This window comes from Anopheles coluzzii, chromosome 2 (genome assembly GCF_943734685.1).
Source record: "Anopheles coluzzii chromosome 2, AcolN3, whole genome shotgun sequence".
Classification (NCBI taxonomy): domain Eukaryota; kingdom Metazoa; phylum Arthropoda; class Insecta; order Diptera; family Culicidae; genus Anopheles; species Anopheles coluzzii.
This window is the reverse complement of record NC_064670.1, coordinates 108,908,170-108,925,819: the sequence shown is the minus strand read 5'-3', so window position 1 is coordinate 108,925,819 and position 17,650 is coordinate 108,908,170. Positions and strand designations below refer to the sequence as shown.

Genomic DNA, 17,650 nt, shown 5'->3' with positions numbered 1-17,650 from the left:
AGTATTAACCCTTCATTCGTCTACAAGTTCGTAACATTTTTCCTACTTTTATAATGTGAAAACACCTCTAAACCACCATTTTCATCTGCCTGCAGCTGAGAGAAAGAGATAGAGTTGACCGTAGTCCTCGCTCGCACGGTATGCCACTAACCCAAGACATGTATCCTCTAGTGAACTGGTAAAAAAACAGCGACTCAACGTCTCATTTCACGACGGAACCCACCGAAACCCCGGCCCTGTGCCTGCTAGCTACGATTGTGTGGACGAGGTCGCGCACACGGCACACCGGCGGCACACGGCTGGTCCCACCGGCGGACGGCACACGGGCACGGGTCGGGTCGGGTCGGGTCGGGTTTATTTTTGAACACTTTGTTCTGAGCAAAGCACCCCCGTCGGAACCGCTCCGCGTGCTAATCGGAGCTCGGCCGTGCGAGAGGACTCGAGCGTGTGCTTCGAGCGCTCACAGCACCCCACCACCATCGCCCAGGGGTGCGAGACAGCTAGCTTAAGATACTATCAGCGACTGGCCTCCCATCCACCACGATACCTCTCCTGTCTTGTGTGTCCGAGAGACACAGATGAAGACATCACTTGGCAGTAGTACACTGGGATCGTGTATTGTTAACGCATAAGAGTGCTTCGGCGATCACTTGATCACTTTCCTTTTCAAACAAATGCTTTGGGGGTTTTCCCGTTTTCACCGCACGCATCCACACACACACGCATTCACAGGAATTTTCCTTTGCTCAAACGCACCAAACCAAACACTGCCTACTACCACATTAGGGTTGAAGATCGTGTAAACACTTACGCACATACGCGCGCAAATACACACGCGCGCACAGTTAGTCTTCCTCGGCTACCATCATCACCACCACCAATGCGTGCTTCACATGTCACATTGCTATTTTGCCCGGCCCTAGCGAAGATGGGAGGGGTTTCCCTCCTGCTTCCCTTGCCAGCTTGCCGCCTGTGCAAACATCCGATCTCCCCGCGATCAATCCTTTTCCCCTTGCTCCTTCGCTATCGGTGCTTGGCCAGGTTATTGATGTTGTTGAGTCGAGTTGTCTTTTTCCGCCTGCATTTGCTTTTCTTTTCACGATTATTTTTAAAAATAATTTAGCTCTCACCACTCGACAGCAGCGCAGCCAAGCAAAATAAAAAAAAACAACTACGCGAACCACTGTTGCTTATAATTCCGGTTGCGCAATGGGGTTGTGGCGTTGTGCAGCTGTGTTTGTGTGCGCTGTGTACACACGCGAGAAACTGTGTGTAGTAGTGTGTAAGTGTATGGGCACCTAATTTAGAGGTAGCTGAGGGTCGCAGACAGGTTCATCGAATTTTGTTTTTTTTTTTTGCTGGTGGACTGTAGCTTCATTGCAGAGCACTACAGGGTAATGGGACACCTTTACGGCAGAATACACTAAGGGTGGGATTCGAGCAGTTGCGCTCGAAACTACTCGAATGTTGTGCACTATCACCGAATGAGGGGTAAACGGATGCACGATAGTTCGCATTTGAACTCAGACACTAAGAAGCGAGTGAAGATTTAAAGAGAGGGAGGGGAAGAGAAGTAGAAAAGAGCGAGGGGTAAGAAGAGATCGTGTACGAAAAATACGAACGAACCGGGTCAACTATTTTTAGCATTCATTTTTGCACACATTTTCCCCGCCGACCGAGGTACACTACCCGGGTTGTGAACACTAAGCGAGGTCCGGGGAGGGTACGGACACACGGTTGAATTGATACTTGAGCAGAATGTGCGTTGGCCCAGGAGGCTGAGATCACTAAGCAGTAGTAATAGCAGTAGTAACAGTAGTAACAGCAGCAACAGCAAATGCAGTATCACAATCACATCTATTTTCTGCACGGTTTCCGATCACCGTTTGCACGCGCATCATCACTTACACCAGTACACCGCAACGTAATCCTTATCCTCTAGTAACCGCTCCAGCTGCTTCGCCGAAACTTCCTCGATCGTGGCCTCGGGGGCCGCGGCCGGCGCACTCGCTGCCGCCTTCTTCGCACAGTCTACATCGCTCACTAGCCAGCTGCTGGCCAACAGTAGGAAGCACAACGGTGCCACTAGACTTCTGATTCGCGGCAGGCCCATCTCGTGCTGGGGGGATGTTTCGCGGACTTGCTAGTTCCGCTCCGTTCAGAGGTCCGCTCGTAACTGCGGTGCCGGCTCGGTACGGACGGCTTTTCGCGGGCCCGTGCCGAGATATGGTGGGCCCGTGCCGATGTACCCACTTGGTCGGTTGCGCACATTCGCCGCGACTCGGTGGCGATGGTTTAAAAATAAGTTCCCGTGTTTGAGCGCGCTCTTTCGCCGACGATGAAGCGTCGCCCGAAGTGCCGGCCGACGATGAGAAGATGAGAGAATTTTTGGAGGTGCGATCGGTCCCGGATCGGGTGTTGTCAGGGAGGTATTTGCTGTGTTGCTCCTTTTTTTTGGGGGGTATTGTTTTGAGCTTCATTTTTTTTGGGGAATACCTCGTGGTATCCTTCCGATCGGACTGTGTACTTGTGAGATTGGCAAAAGTCAGTTTCATCGCTGTGAGATAGTTTGTGATGACTATGGCGGATTGCATAGCTTTCAGGCGGACGAATGTTGTGCCGCCAGAGTGTTGAATGCATTCAGAAGATTTCATTTTAGATACATTTTATCTCATAACTTTATTCCGATGTGGTACCCAAAATTGAGAGCCAAAAGTAAAAGCATTTGATTTATTCAAAAATAATTTGATGTATGAGATTGTAGCCTGGCTCTAGTTTATTACAGAATAATCTGGTTATCCCGTATATGACGAGCAGTCTCCAGGATAAAGCTGTTCCGAATTCCACAGATCAGTCCCAAGTACCATAAATCCACTGAACGACCACTAAACGGGTTCTAAACGACTCAAGCTCTCTACCTAAACGGAATATAGAAAGACTTCGTTTAGCAGACGGTGAACGACTCATGCATTCTAAAAATAGCAAAAAGCTGATGGCGCCATCTGTTTGTGGGATATCCAAAATCAGTGGAGCTTCCACGCTTGGAGAGCTTTTTCATTCCCTCTGTACTGTTGTATGGTTTCGCATTGAAGTTATGCATCGCTAGAACTAGAACGGCGATACGATTGTTTAAATACTAAACTCCAACGGAAACCACCAGCACTGAAGCAAGTGAGATTTGAGTAATGGTCGTTGGTGTTGATACCCATGTATCTGACGACCACACGACCATTCATATAGGTTTTTGCTCGGAAAGTTAGAAGGCTATATAGGTCATGATTAGATGAAACTTGCTTTAGTGTTAATTACCCAAGTTAAGTTAATTGCCACACATCCACTAAACGACCACTAAACGAGTTCTAAACGACTCAAGCTCTCTACCTAAACGGAATATAGAAAGACTTCGTTTAGCAGACGGTGAACGACTCATGCATTCTAAAAATAGCGAAAAAGTTGGTGGCGCTCTCTGTTGGTGGGATACCCCAACCAGTGGAGCTTCATCGCTTGGAGGAGAGCTTTCTCATTTCCTCTGTACTGTTGTATGGTTTCGCATTGAAGTTATGCATCGCTAGAACTAGAACGGCGATACGATTGTTTAAATACTAAACTTTAATGGAAAAAACCACCAGCACTGAAGCATGTGAGATTTGAGGAAAGGTCGTTGGTGTTGATACCCACGTATCTGACCACAAGACCATTCATATAGATTTTTGCTCGGAAAGTTAGAAGGCTTATAGGCCATGATTAGATGACACTTGTCGAAACACATTGCAAGAAAAGTACAGCAATATAATGATGAATTGTATACGCCATCTATTTAGCAAACATGTGAAGCTTTGAAGCTTTCATGTTTTTTTCTATAGATATTTGATTTTCCAGTCGTTTAAGCTTAATCTGTGGCCCTTGGGGTATATGATGAGTAGTCTCCAGGATAAAGCTATTCCAAATTTCACAGATCAGCCCCATCACAAATCCACTGAACAACCACTAAACGTGCTCTAAATGGCTCAAGCTCTAAACATAAAGAGAATCTAAAAAGACTTCGTTTAGCAGACGGTGACCGACTAATGCATTCTGAAGGCCTTATTAGACGGAGGAAAATACTGTCATTTCTCGATTGGCATTTATCTATCAAAGGGCCTCATCGCGAACGATAGTCGATAAAATTTATCCGATCGGTAAATATGCTCGAATCCACCGGTGGAATTTGTTTTCCACCGGTGGATAATTTTCTCCACCGGTGGATAATTTCTCTACTGGTGGATAACTCTTTCCGATTCGAGTAGCCATTGGTTTTGCCTATCTGTCAATCACACTTTTGTTTACATTTAGAGGTGTTGTTTTGCGGAATGAATAAAATAGTAAATTAGGCTTATTTACGGACCGTCTAGTGAAGATTCCACACCAGAAGTGGCCTTAGACAGTACTGACGGTAGGCCTATTCAAACAATCCGGGTAAAGTGTAAAACGGGTTGTTGGCTGAACAAGTCTAGTTGAAACAAAATCGTATCAACTGGAGGACGAGGTTTGAATCCTTTCTGAACTTGTCGCCTTCGCTGACGCTTGTCCTGTGCCATGTACCATGTGCGTCCATCAACTCCGGCCACCGCGAACGTTGGATCCGTGAACGTCCGTGTTTTACGCTCTCGTGCAAAAATATATTGAAACAACGCGGTACAATTATTCCGTGCAATAAGCAGTGTCCGAAGCCGCTCACGGTCTCTCGCCCTCGCCAGTCCATTATCCTGGCCTTAATGACTGACGCCTCCAAGTCATCTGGCCACTTAACTTTAAACCTACTACGCCCCTCCGCAATGGCGGATTTAACCGTAATCGGACTGATTGGCCGCAGGAGGCTCCGTGGATATAAAGTCCAGCATATATGGTGTGTACAGTAGTCTCATCGCGGGCCTCCATGAACGATAGAGACTCCATGGACGAAGAGACTCAAAGACTACAGGGGCCCATATATGAGGGATTCCGACCAATACCCCCCACTCCCCCAAGAAAAAAAATTAAAGTGTATTTGATTCAAAGCCAAGAGATGAAATCTCCCCCCCACCCCCTCTCCCTGCACAACACCTGGGACGATCGTTTCCATGCCTTGAACAAGGACCGTCCACTGAAGACTGGCGAGCTTGATACGACAATGAGTGTGCTTCCACACGTACGATGATGATTGCGTCAGATTTGATAAAAATAAAATAACTACGTTAAAATTGTAATGTACGTGATTTAGAAGAGAAGCTATTCAAGTGTGCATATTCGTTTAAATGGATGAACAAAAAAATTCATTGGGTGACACGTTTGTCACGAGGCGTGGAACATAGCGATGTGTGTGTGAATCCGAACAGTCCCGGGCTGTACCCTTCCATAAGCGACCCTGAGTTTTTGGGGATAGTCCGGAAGGTACAAGTAAGCACAACACCTTCGATAGGTGCAAAACAACGCAAACGATTCCGACCGGAACTCGCCGCTCCAACGGATATGAGTTGCTTATAATTTCTTGTACCTAGTGATAATACTGGTCTTCCCAATCTCGTTGCATTTACGTGTCGGAACCGATTCTAACATGCCATAAGGCCATAACATAAGGATTAGCAGAAAAGGATTTTTTTGTTTTTTTATTTCTTAGCTTGAACTATATAAACTAGATACCTGTTATAAACCTTAATTTATGTGTTTTGATTATTTATTAAAAAACAGGTAAATTTATATTTTCTAAAAAATAATATTTTAGCTAAATCGAGTGATAAAACATCTTAAATAACTCAAACCGCGATAAAACATCCTTTTTTGCGAGCTGTGAAACATGGTTTTTAATATTATTTAGTTTTCCACTGTTATATCAACTGGGGTGGAGCAGTAGATATGGCTATCCGACTGAAATGGTTTTTTTTATATGAAGTTTTCAACTGCATATCCCACTGCTCGACTTTTTAACCACGTTGCTATGGCGGCAAACACCATTCCACTCCACTGCCAAACCGATCGGTTAGCGAAGATTCTGATTGAGAAAACGCAATTGGATAACATTGGAATTTTGCTAACCGATCGGCTAAATTATCCACTCCGTTATCGACTTTCGTTCGCGATGAGGCCCAAACTTAGACATTGGCAGAAGAATGCCTCTCGTACGTGTTATAAGACAAGAGAATTATTCTGTCACCTTTTATATTTATTATTTAATTTATTGATTTTCTTTGCTTTATCTGAAAAATCATTCGTTGTTTCCCAGCGGTGCAATAACTTTATTTTTCACGAAAAAAAAAATGGAAAAAATGGAAAAATGTAAGTAGTGGGCACTTTTGTTGCCGGTTACAGTAGCTTTAGTTGTTTAGAACCCGTTTGGCGGTCGTTTAGTGGGTTTGTGACTCTTGGGATGAATGGATGTTTCTAGTCGTTTAAAGCCAGGGTCCATGAAAATGTTAAAACCGATGGACGGTATACTACAGATTCTTGAGTAGCGCCTAAGATATTTCTCTTACTTCAACATTTGTGCTGTAGAGCAAGGCAGCTGTGAGATCAATTGAATAAAAAAAAACGCCAAATCCAACTGGCGAGTGTTGCCCGTACAACGGTCTCGCGCGTCACCGTGTTCGCCTGGTGTAAATGACACTACAGCACCAGCCCGGGCTGTCAAACCGCTGTCAGTGGGTGAAAATGTAAACAATAATACGACCTTCAACTCTGCCACAGCCGTCTCGCGCAAAGGGGAAAAACTTTCTCGTGCCCCAGCTAAAGTGAGTGTTGTTTGGGATCGTTTCTCCTTGCTTCCTTTCCATTTACACTTAACATCCGCGGGCGCAGGTGAACGTTCGATGAAAATTTCACACTCGAACCTTGTTTCCTGCGAAGCAAACGAGCAGTCGCGCCAGGTAAGCACTGCGGCTACGGCACAGTTGTGGGTGAAAAATGTGTGAAAAATTGATTTGTAGTGGAAGTGGCGGAGAGGAGAGGGTCAAATTTGATGAGACAAAGGCAAAACATACCTGGTAACAATAGAAGCATGCAAGAATGTGTACACAAAGTGTGAGGGAATTCGGAAAATTTTAATGAAGCAAGGAAGTAGCTGCGGAAGAATCGGGGCTTGACCTCGGCCGATCAGCTGCAGCCGGTTCTTCCGGATGGTTTTCTTCGCCTTTCTCTATAAATAGAAACACAAATAGAAAGTGCGCCCTCCACCACGCACCACTTCCTGCATGGGGAAACTATTAATAGTATGAAATAATCAGGTCTTTTTTATTGTACGCATCTTCTAAACAATTGTGCAAATTAAATTATCTGTGCGTGCGTGGTTGTTTGAAAATTCGTGCGTGTGGTCAGCTTTTGCGTAACATCTAATCGCTTTGGTTGCTACGATTGTTTGCGGTTGCTAAGAATGCGTTACGTGTTTTTTGTACGATAAACATGGCGCGTGCTATCGAAACTGCTAAAAAGATTAATTAGGCTTATTTTGTTTTAATAATTTATAATACAATTATTACAATACTAATTGCAGAACATTCTGGATCGTTGTTTCATTTCGATTGCAGCATTTTGGCGACGTGAGCTAGAGAGAGAGAGAACGAGAGAGAGGAACGGAAACAGTGCAACCGTAACGCAGTCCACCACAGCACCGTTTGGGGAGCATGCGCCTCGATGCACTGGTCGCATGGTATCAGAAGAAGATCGGCACGTACGACAAGCAGCAATGGGAGAAAACGATCGAGCAGAAGATACTGGCCGGCATCAGCCATCTGCCGCTGAAAAACACCAAGCTGAAAACGGAACTGATCGATGTGGATCTGGTGCGTGGTTCGACCTTCCCGAAGGCGAAATCGAAACTCTCCATCCTGACCGTACTGTATTTGGCGGCACTGCGCTTTCTGTTGCTGCCGGTTTACGCCCGCTGGTGGGTACAGCAAACGTCACCGGGCGTGTTTCTGCTGCTGCTTACGCTCTACCTGCTGCAAATGCTGAACCTTGGCATCTATAGCTACTGTGCCCGATCACCATCGCCAGTACCACCATCGAGTACCGACACTGCGACGGGGAGTGACGGTGCCGAACCTAACGCAAAGCTACCGCCAACCGATACCGTCGATCACATCGTCACCATATCGGACTTTTTGATTCCGCTCGCCCTGAGTCTGCTGCTGAGCGTCATCCACTCGCAGATCGTAGCGACCGCCTCGAACAGCAATGGATCGTCGCTGTTTTCGTGCGGCAAGCTGTCGCAGAAGTGTTTCTCGCACGGTTCGGCAACACCGGCCACGCCGGGCGCAGCCAGCACTGGCACAGGCACGTCCCTATCCACGCCGGCCGGCGGTGTACCGGCCGGGTTGAGCAAGAAGCAGCGCGAACAACGAATCCGCCGCAAGCGGCGCGTTAGAGCACACTCCGAAACGCAAGCCCAATCGTCATCGCCCGGCCGGGCAGTGACGGCGGAGGAGCGCGATCGGAAGAAAGCGTTCGCCAGTGTGGGTGGGTCGAAATCGGCCACCAGCTCGCCGGCACGCACAGCGCCGAAAAAGGGCGCCTGTAGCACGAGCAGCAGCACGAGCAGTGATGCAGTCGAGCGGGCACAGCTGGCGGAAGGGAACAGCAACGAACAGCAACGGCAGCCGGAGGTTCTGGTTGGAAGGCGTGAGGAGAACGGCTCGCTGCGCATGGAAGATCGGGCACCGAACATTCATCGCACGGCGAACGAAACGGAAAAACACACATCGATCGGCGTGACCATCATCCCGTCGACGAACAGCTCGAGCGACCATTCGCCCCCGAACGGGCGTCGGTCGGGCGATCATACGCAGGAGGCGAACCCGATGCTGCTGCTGCCCTCCGGGTTGCGGCGGCGCAATGTAAACTGGGACCCGACCGTACCGGAACGGTCCCGCCCGGGTCCGTCGTCGCTGCTGGAACCGGTCGTAGATGACGATGGGTTCGAGAGTTTAAATGGGAAAAGCTCGGGCGGTGAGGATAGTGCAGGCAATGTGTTTCTCAAGGATCACCATCGGTACCGGAAGGTGGCTCCATTCGGGGGGAACGATTGGAATGCGGCCGGTGAAACGGAAGCAAAAGACCATCAGTCGGATTCGGACACGGATACGCTGAAAAATAGTATCACTACCACCACCAGCAACTACAACACACCGACGATAGCGGAACTGGATGGTGTGCTTGATCCGCAGCGCAAACAGTTCACGGAAGGGGGTTACACAGCTGGCTCGCAGTTGGAACTGGCCCAGCACGATACACCGCAGCACGGAGGAAGGGGAGAATCGAAGGAGCTGGTACGGCAACGGCGCAACAAGGACTCAAGTAAGCAGCCGCTGCAACGGCGCGCCCCGACGGCACTGTATGACGTGGGGCCGGACGAAAAGAAGGGACTGGGGACGAGCTGCAGCGACGAGACGGACGAAGAGAACAACGAGTACGATTTGCATTCACCGTCGCCGCCCCACCTGCATCTGCTGCACTCATCGCCGCCGCTTCGCGCGCACCACCCCCATCAGCCGATGGTGGGCCCGGTGGTACGGCCGTCCCCGGCCGGTTCGTCCCCGTCGCCGCACCACCACCACCACCATCTGCTTTACCTGCATCATCGTCATCATCAGGCGGCCGCCGTAGTGCAGCCGGCGGCGGTGGCGACGGCGGCGGCCCATTCCCATCATACGCTTCATCCGCATCACTTTCACCATTCGCCCTCCGTACTGACCGAAGGTAATGTTTGGTGTATTCACACACACACACAGGCGGAGACACGCATACAGCTAGGTGTTTTTGTTTAGCATTATGGTTATTGCTCGATAAAGGAAGCAACGGCCGGAACGATTAAGTGATGATTAAAATTACAAAAAAAAAAACAAGCATATTGCGCTGGGCGGAACGTGGACGGTAGGACCATTAGCTGTAGCAGTTGATCATTGAATCGTTGAATTAACCACCGTAATTGATGTGTGTAACTGCTTTCAATGTAAATTTTAACACGAATGGTAGCCAAACACCACCATACAGTTCATACCAGCTCTAATCGATTTGCATTTACATGCACGAGGCTTTCTCTACTAACGTTTGGCATTATAACTCACCCGTCAGATTGCGAAACTATTGCGTTTTCTTCGTCCGTTGACCGTTTGTAGTAGCGAGTTAGTCTCCCGCTATAAAAAATGTAGCTAAAAATGGTAGTTTCGATCATTTTCAATACCTACTCGTCCTTTCATCGCAATTTCCACCCATCGCAACCGCTTTACTTCGCCGCAAACAACAACTAACACACTTTTCCTTTCCCTGTGCAGGCGAAGAATGCAGCTACAGCTCGGAGCTGGACCATTCCGACACGCAGAACGAACACTCCGACGACGACTACGAGCTCGAGGACGTCCCGACCCTGATCCTCAACCCTGCCTGCGGTGCGAACGATCGCGTCAGCTGCACCATCTGGGAGGCGCGCGAGGCAAAGAAGGCCGAAATGTCCGTGCTGGACATCTCGTCCGCCATCATCGAGCGGGTCGAGGCCATGCCGGAATCCTGCGACTACGTCTACATCGGCGTCGTCCTCAGCGTGTTCCTCTCGCTCGTGCCCGCCTTCTGCCGGCTGTGCGAGGCGACCGTCGATTCCACAAACTCGACCGAGGTGAACTTTCTCGACATGCCCGTCATCCTGTTCGAGAAGGCGTCCTTCTCGCTGCTCGCCATCCTGCGGTTCGCGTTCGGCGAAACCACCTGGGAGCGGTTCGTGCTAGTGCTCGGCTTTCTGCTGCGGCTCGTGCTTACCTTTCTGGTGTTTTTCCTGCTCGCCGTGGCGGAGCGCACGTTCAAGCAGCGCTTCCTGTACGCGAAGCTGTTCTCCCACCTGACGTCCTCGCGGCGTGCCCAAAAGTCGGGCATACCACACTTTCGACTCAACAAGGTGCGCAACATCAAGACGTGGCTCTGTGTGCGCTCGTATCTGAAGCGGCGCGGCCCCCAAAACTCGGTCGACGTGATCGTCTCCGCCGCGTTCATCATTACGCTACTGCTGCTGGCGTTCCTGAGCGTTGAGTGGTTGAAGGATTCGGTGCACCTGCACTCACAGTTCAACCTGGAGGCGCTCACCTGGTCCTGTGCCTTTGGCACGTTTCTGCTCCGCTTCATGACGCTCGGCACGAAGATTAACAAAAAGTACAAGAGCGTCTCGGTGCTCATCACGGAGCAGATCAATCTCTACGTTCAGGTACGGTTGCACGGGGTGCACCATGGGAGTTGAAATACAATATTTATTATTTTTTGTACTTTTTTTACAGATTGAACAGAAACCAAACAAAAAAGAAGAACTGATGATATCGAACAACGTGCTAAAGTTGGCAGCTGATCTCCTCAAGGTAAGCGATCGTATTCTTCTCATTGCGAAACGATCTCCTGACCATCTGACCTTCTCTGCTTGCAGGAGCTGGAATCTCCGTTCAAAATCTCCGGTCTCAGTGCAAACCCGTATCTCTACACCACCGTTAAGGTGGTCATACTGTCCGCCCTTTCCGGTGTGTTGAGTGAAATGTTAGGCTTCAAGCTGAAACTTCACAAAATTAAAATTAAGTAAATTTATTTGCAAAGTTTGCCCAACCTTCTGCGCGGCCTCTCCGTAATGCATTTCCCCCCTAGCCCGATTATTTTATTCTTTCCTCGAAGGAAGGTGTAGCTAATACTGTAATAGCTTTTTTTTTGTTTACAATTTTATTTTTAAATTATGTGCAATATGTGATTGTTCTTTATTTTATAACGCAACCGGGGGTGCACCGTCGGCCCGGGTTGACTTTTTTTTTTTTTGATATTCGATTCTTCGCCATAAAGCCGTGAAAGATACTCACAAGCGTAAGACTCCCCCTATTATACCTGATGCAAAATAGGCACGAAATTATAAATGGGAAAATGATACTTTCCCTCCTTAAACAAAAAAATATAAAAAAGAGCCTGCCTGATTCTCACGCGTGCAAGATTTGTCGTTCGAAACGTTCCAACACCAGCCAGCCAGGTGTTCGTAGTCGTTTAGTAGTGTTGTGTGGAACTATTAGTCGTTAAATACTATCGTTGCTCGATACTTGTAAAAGGGAGGGTAGGCAAAAACGCTAAGAGCACATCTCTAGAATTAATGCAGCTAAACATCTGCACACGATAAACAGTATACAGGGTTAAAACAGAAGAAGAAAGAAGAAAAGTATATGAAAACACAAGCAAAAAAACAGAAACGTTTAAAACAATACACATTAACGCACGATCCGTTGATCGGTAGTGTTTGGTAGGATAGTGGTACAGGAAGGTGGGTTGTTGGTGCGACACTGCGGCCTTTCGCCCTAAACGGGCACGTTGCCTGCTTGTTGCGCACGTGTACCACAGGCCGCGTTAGCGAGAACTGATATAAGCATAGTTTATTTTTCTAATAGGAAGTAGCGAAAGCCAGAGTCCAGAGTTTTAATGCGGCACGCGTGCAATTGAGATAATGTTATAGTAAAAAGTAGTGTGTGTTAAAGTCAGAACCGAAAGTAAGTGGTCAGTGTTTGTGTAGCGTGTTTGGATATATCTGTCTGTCGTGTTTAGCGTCTTTCTCTTGCGTCCCGAACGCGTGGACAGCGTGAGCTAGGGTCGTTTGCAATCGTTAACTAAATGAGAGAGAGAGGGAAGAAATCGTTCCACCCAGCACTAGGATGGGTGTATTTTAGCTCGAAAATTAAAAACGAACAATTCAACGTGCGTCTTTCGTGTGCCGAATGCAATGGAATCGATTAAATCCGAAACATTCGATGATTTATTTATGCCGTTTAATGCATCCAATTCACTTACCACCACTTGCTTCAGTTCCCATCATTTAGATGGTTGAGCAATCTTTACCGGCTGTGAGCGCAACTACTGTCCGGTATAAAAGGATGTGGAAGCTTCCGGAACCCCTTACCAGTGGCGTGACGAATCAAAGTGCTGAACAGTGGAAAACAGTGACATGAAGAACAAAGTGTCCCTCGACTCTATCATCTCGATCATCGAGATGAACGTCAAGTTCTACCGGCTGCTCGGTTTGGCACCGTTCGAGCTGAACACGAGCCGCGTCCGGCTGTCGAAACCGTTCTGTTGCGCCGTCGGCGGTTTCGTGACGCTCTACTGGACCGCAATGGTGTCGTCGATCGCGACCAGCAACCACGCGAACGATCGCATCTCGCGCATCTCCAACTACTTTCAGCTCATCACGAACGCGATCATGCTGACGGCGATCCTGCTAATGCCCGCCTTCCGGTTGCGCAACTTTGCCGAGGTGACGCGCGCGTTGCGCAAGCTCGAGCAGGATCTGCAGCAGGACGCGATCCCGACCAACTGCCGGCAGATGGCACGGTGGAACATTGGCATCGTGGTCGTTACGGTGACGGTGCTGCTGCTGGCGACCGCCTTTGACTGCTACGTGACGGTTTTTCGTGGCTTTATTCGGGTGGACTACTGGATCATTACGATACTGCCACAGTTTGTGAATGTGATTGCGGTGACGCAGGTCGTGCTGCTGCTGCTGTACATAAATGCGCGCTTTCGGAAGCTTAATCAGCTGCTGGAGGAGGAACAGCATCCGGTGGTGGGCAGGAAGCGGTTCGAGCGGGCGAGCCGGCTGGCCGGAAACATGCCGGCGAACGAGCCGAAGAAGATGAGCCTGCACGTGATCGAGGTGCACGGGTGTGGCATTGATGCGGCGAACCTGAAGCATCTGCAGCTGCCGAAGGTGCTGTACCGGTATAATGATCTGTACGATATCTGCAAGCTGCTCGATCGGTACTTTGGGCTGCTGTTTCTGCTGACCTTTACGTCGATCTTTATCGTGACGACGATCCAGCTGTACTACAGCTACACGATACTGTACTGGTTTACGGGCGAGAACGGGTTTACGATCTGGTCGCTGATGGTGTGCCTGAACACGATCTCGATCAATCTCGGCGTGCTGCTGACGATCGTGCTGCTGTGCGAGAAGATTTCGAACAAGACGAAGCACGCGAACGATCTGCTGGCGGACCTGCAGCTGCGTGGCTCGCGGTACATGTCGTCGGAGGTAGGTCGTTAGTCTGGAGAAGGGGGGTGGGAATTCATATTCATAATTAATGTTTTGGCTGCTCCATTAGGAAGTCATCAAACTGACGGTTCCGTTCCAAGCGCCCAACAAGGTGTTCAAGTTCTCAGCGATGGGCTTTTTCCAGATCGATTGCAACATGCTGTGTGGGGTAGGTTGTTGGTGACTTCGTTGCCAAGGAGCAATCAGCTTTCCTCGGTTTCATAATTTCACTGCTTCCGGTCCGTTTCTATTACGCAGATGATTGGAGCAATCACGACCTATTTGGTAATCTACATCCAGTTCTACATCCTGTACGCGGATGAGGTGAAGAAGTCATCGTTCGTGTCTCGGTTCCAGATTTGAAGCAAACGGTGCGACCGTTTGTGTAGATTGTCTCGTTTGGTACCATCTTTGGTGACGCTTTTTCTTCTGCTGCATGGCTTTTTCTCTAGTTGATGTTTATCTTATTGAAGAATACAACATTTCCTTCTTGTCACTGTGTTTTGTTGTTGATAAATGTGCTGAATTCCAAAATTATTATCCAAATTACACTCTCAACATTCCCGTTGCAACGCTGCTCGTGCAACGGTCAGTTTGAAATGGCAGACTGCAAACGAGCTGTCAAAGGGTTTCCGCGAATCTCAGTAGACGCTGGGAACAATGGGGGCTTCAGGACGTTTAATTTCTTCTAATTGCCAAAAATCCAGCACCGACTGCTTCACTCATTTTGGATCCATCGGTCGTAAGCAAAACACGCAAAAGTAGTAAAGCTCGAGAACTCAAGATATCCTGTTTCGCCTGTCGCGGACGGGTCCGACATGGAGCAGAATCCACCAAATGTTGTCGCAAGTGACGAAGAAACGGCAAGTGCGACTGGAAGTGAGTTTTCGCCTGGATCGGGCTGCCGAACGCAGCGTCTCCTTTATGAGCAGCGCTATTGGGAGGAGCGGGCCAGGCTATTGCTGGAGCTGGAGCAGTTGCGGCAGGGGACGCATCCCGAGTACTTGAAGGTGGAGAAGCGCCTCCAGGACGAGCTGGACGATCGATTGCAGCAGAACGAGATCGAACGGGACCGGGCGCTGGCCGCCATCGAGCGAGACTGTTTGATGGAGCATGCGGCCTCGGAGGTGGAGTACGAGGAGAAGGTGGCCGAGTTGGTTGCGAACGCGATTGCGGCCCTCGAGCATGAGCGGCAAGCGATCGAGCATGAGTACGCGACGATGGAGGTAGGCGGATGTGCCGATGGTGGTGGTGCGATGACGCAGACCGCACGATGGAAGCTGCGCAGTCGGGTGAATGAGACTGCGACTCCGGAGCAGCACAAGAAGCCGATGGTGCGGCAGCTTAAGTTTTTGCTCGAGGAGGACGAGATCGTGGATGATCTTGGTGTTATCTTAGCTAACACGCCGGATGATGGGGAGCGTGGCACAAACGAAGATGGGAAATAAAACTATTTCTGGTATAAGTTTGCCAGAACGGTTCACCATCGACTGTGTTTGTACAAAACGTTGTGCATCGTGGTGTGCAATCATTTACATTAATTACATGGGAATGTTTATATGAAATTCTTGGTTTTTGCTAGGCCCTTCTGTTTGAAATTCTTAGTTTATGCCCCAGCGAAAAAATATACATCTATTGTTGTCATCTGGCGGAAACAGTTGGAACTACACGCTGCAGAAACCGTGCGATGTTATATAGGCGATGTGTTTGAGGCGATGTTTTGCGCGCCGAAATTGTAATAAAAATATTTAGCAATTTCACATTAAAGTTAGACATCGGTTACAAGCTATTATTTTCATTTCCTGTATATTATTTCAATTTAACTGAGCAAATTTGGTAATAAATAATGATGTTTACAAAAACCTCCTCGAAACAAATGTCATTCCAGCTGCCGCCGTCGATGGCCGTTGGATCGCCCAGCGGTGCGGCACGGAACTGTCAAACAGCGAAAAACGGGCACACACATACGACAAGAAGAGCAAAAAAAAACAACATTTGTTCGTAGCGATCCCGTGTATGTTGTTCGACGGTGTTTGCAGGAATCGGGTGCGATTGTTTTGCTATCTGGCTGCATAGTTAGCAACTCTCCCTTCTTCCCCACGTCTAATAGATCCGGTCCCCCGCCCAGTAGTTAGTGCAAAGTTCGGTACCACCAGCCTCACAGCCAGTGCTAGTTCCGTGTGTTTGTGTGCAGCAGCAGCAGGCTACCCCGTGAGAAAGTGCAACGTTGCGCCTCGTTCCACAAATCAAGTGAGCTAGGGCGAACTCTACGACGAAGTTGCGGACTGTCCCTAGTAGAGCGGATCTTTCCTATCGCCATCGTCCTAAAACGTTGGTGCTGTAAAGGCGGGTTTCACGGTTTCATCTGTCCCGGAGCAAAGACAGCTCCGTCGGTGTAGCGTAGCAGCGTCAAAAGCATCCCCTCCACTTACCAACAAACCAAGTGTCCTCAATTTTTCAGCACCCCAAGCACTTGCCTCGATACGTCAACAGACGACGGTGGACAGCGGTCTTTGATTTTGCAGACCGCAGATATTGAGCTGTGTACACTACGTAATCGAAAAAGGTGCGGCCGTCGCAGCCTCCTTCGCAGCGCTAACACAGCTGTCCACCGTGCCAAGCGAGGGGGAGTTCGGTTAACATCGCGTCACACAGCAACCATCGCTCGAGCGAGCCTCCCAGAGCAACGGCTGAAAAGCAACCGAAGGCAGTAGTGTGTACGTGATTCGGAAAATTGCAGAAAACAGACCCAGGCCCCTCCAGACCAAGCGTACAAGATCCAAAGGGGGAAACGTTTGGGCTGAACCATTTTGGCCGTGGCTGTGATCAATCCAACGTAGTAGCGGGTGAACAGTGAACAATTTCGCGTGCGATAGATTATTTTAGCTTGCGTGCAGCAGCATTTTAGCGTGTGGAATCGAAAAACGCAGTTAGAAGAGCTCGCTGCAGCAGCTGTAAACAAAGACAGCCTCCGGTAACGCACCGCCACCATCATGTCGAACGCACAGGAGGAAGAGCAGCACCTGCGGGAATGTGAATCGTACATCCAGACGCACTGCATCCAGCGGTTGCTGAAGGACTGCATCGTGCAGCTGTGCGTGTCCCGGCCCGAGAACCCGATCGTCTTTCTGCGGCAGTACTTCCAGAAGCTGGAGCGGGTAAGTGCGGCGCTTTTTAGAGCAATGTGGCTGATAGGGCCAAATTAATATTTAAAAGTCGGAAATGTCTACTAACTGTCGGCTGTCGGTTGAGGACAATCATGCTTGGATTAATCATTTTTCCTGCAAAAAAAATGCAATTTCCAGGAGCTGTTTGTTTTACTGGCATATTGGAACATAAACTAAGCCACATTCCTTTAAATGCATTTTTGCCGTTCAAAGGATAAAGGCTTTTAATCGATTTTAAATTTTAATGACATTTTTACTGGGGGTTTTCATGCGTCGATAATTCGTATTTGGATGATTTTTAGTATTGTTAGGTGGGCTATATTCCATGATCTCATCCTGAATGTTCAATATACATTTGTGCCGTATATTATGTCCTAAGAGAAGGGAATGTCCTGAGAACAAAGCCGTGTAATTGCATCCAATTATATATTTTTTTTAATATTGA

The 17,650-nt window shown here is 48.6% G+C and overlaps 5 protein-coding genes across 15 annotated transcripts in view; 4 read left to right on the top strand and 1 right to left on the bottom strand.

Moving 5' to 3' along the window:
* Positions 1–2,230, bottom strand: part of LOC120949163 (uncharacterized) — a 30,586-nt gene extending 28,356 nt beyond the window's left edge. For 2 of the 9 annotated variants that reach the window (XM_040366238.2, XM_040366239.2), the window contains exon 1: positions 1,909–2,226. In XM_040366238.2, coding sequence (XP_040222172.2) covers positions 1,909–2,113 — 205 coding nt within the window. In that variant the 5' untranslated portion in view covers positions 2,114–2,226. Of the gene's footprint in view, positions 1–1,908 lie in introns of all 9 variants that reach the window. The other 7 variants (XM_040366243.2, XM_040366240.2, XM_049607036.1 and 4 more) reach the window with 6 other exon arrangements.
* A 4,117-nt stretch (positions 2,231–6,347) lies between these two features.
* Positions 6,348–12,708, top strand: LOC120950587 (protein phtf). Of its 3 annotated transcripts, none has more exons than XM_049607044.1 (5): positions 6,348–6,743; positions 7,536–9,705; positions 10,281–11,197; positions 11,268–11,345; positions 11,411–12,708. In XM_049607044.1, the coding sequence occupies exons 2-5, from the start codon at positions 7,632–7,634 to the stop codon at positions 11,558–11,560; spliced, it is 3,219 nt and encodes a 1,072-aa protein (XP_049463001.1). In that variant the 5' UTR covers positions 6,348–6,743; positions 7,536–7,631; the 3' UTR covers positions 11,561–12,708. The 3 variants fall into 3 exon arrangements, with proteins under 3 accessions (XP_049463001.1, XP_040224673.2, XP_040224674.2); XM_040368739.2 differs by having other exon boundaries at positions 6,349–6,878; XM_040368740.2 differs by having other exon boundaries at positions 6,350–6,878; positions 7,536–9,303.
* An 83-nt stretch (positions 12,709–12,791) lies between these two features.
* Positions 12,792–14,681, top strand: LOC120950588 (gustatory and pheromone receptor 32a-like). The gene is made up of 3 exons (XM_040368741.2): positions 12,792–14,038; positions 14,109–14,207; positions 14,297–14,681. Exons 1-3 carry the CDS (start codon positions 12,953–12,955, stop codon positions 14,399–14,401), a joined length of 1,290 nt encoding a protein of 429 aa, XP_040224675.2. The 5' UTR covers positions 12,792–12,952; the 3' UTR covers positions 14,402–14,681.
* A 175-nt stretch (positions 14,682–14,856) lies between these two features.
* Positions 14,857–15,486, top strand: LOC120961426 (uncharacterized). Its single transcript, XM_040385141.2, has one exon. It carries the CDS (start codon positions 14,857–14,859, stop codon positions 15,484–15,486), a length of 630 nt encoding a protein of 209 aa, XP_040241075.2.
* A 506-nt stretch (positions 15,487–15,992) lies between these two features.
* LOC120947380 (cAMP-dependent protein kinase type I regulatory subunit) overlaps positions 15,993–17,650 on the top strand; it is a 53,488-nt gene continuing 51,830 nt past the window's right edge. The window contains exon 1 of the mRNA XM_040362649.2: positions 15,993–17,196. Within this exon, the coding sequence (XP_040218583.1) occupies positions 17,032–17,196 (165 nt within the window). The 5' untranslated portion in view covers positions 15,993–17,031. The remainder of the gene's footprint in view (positions 17,197–17,650) is intronic.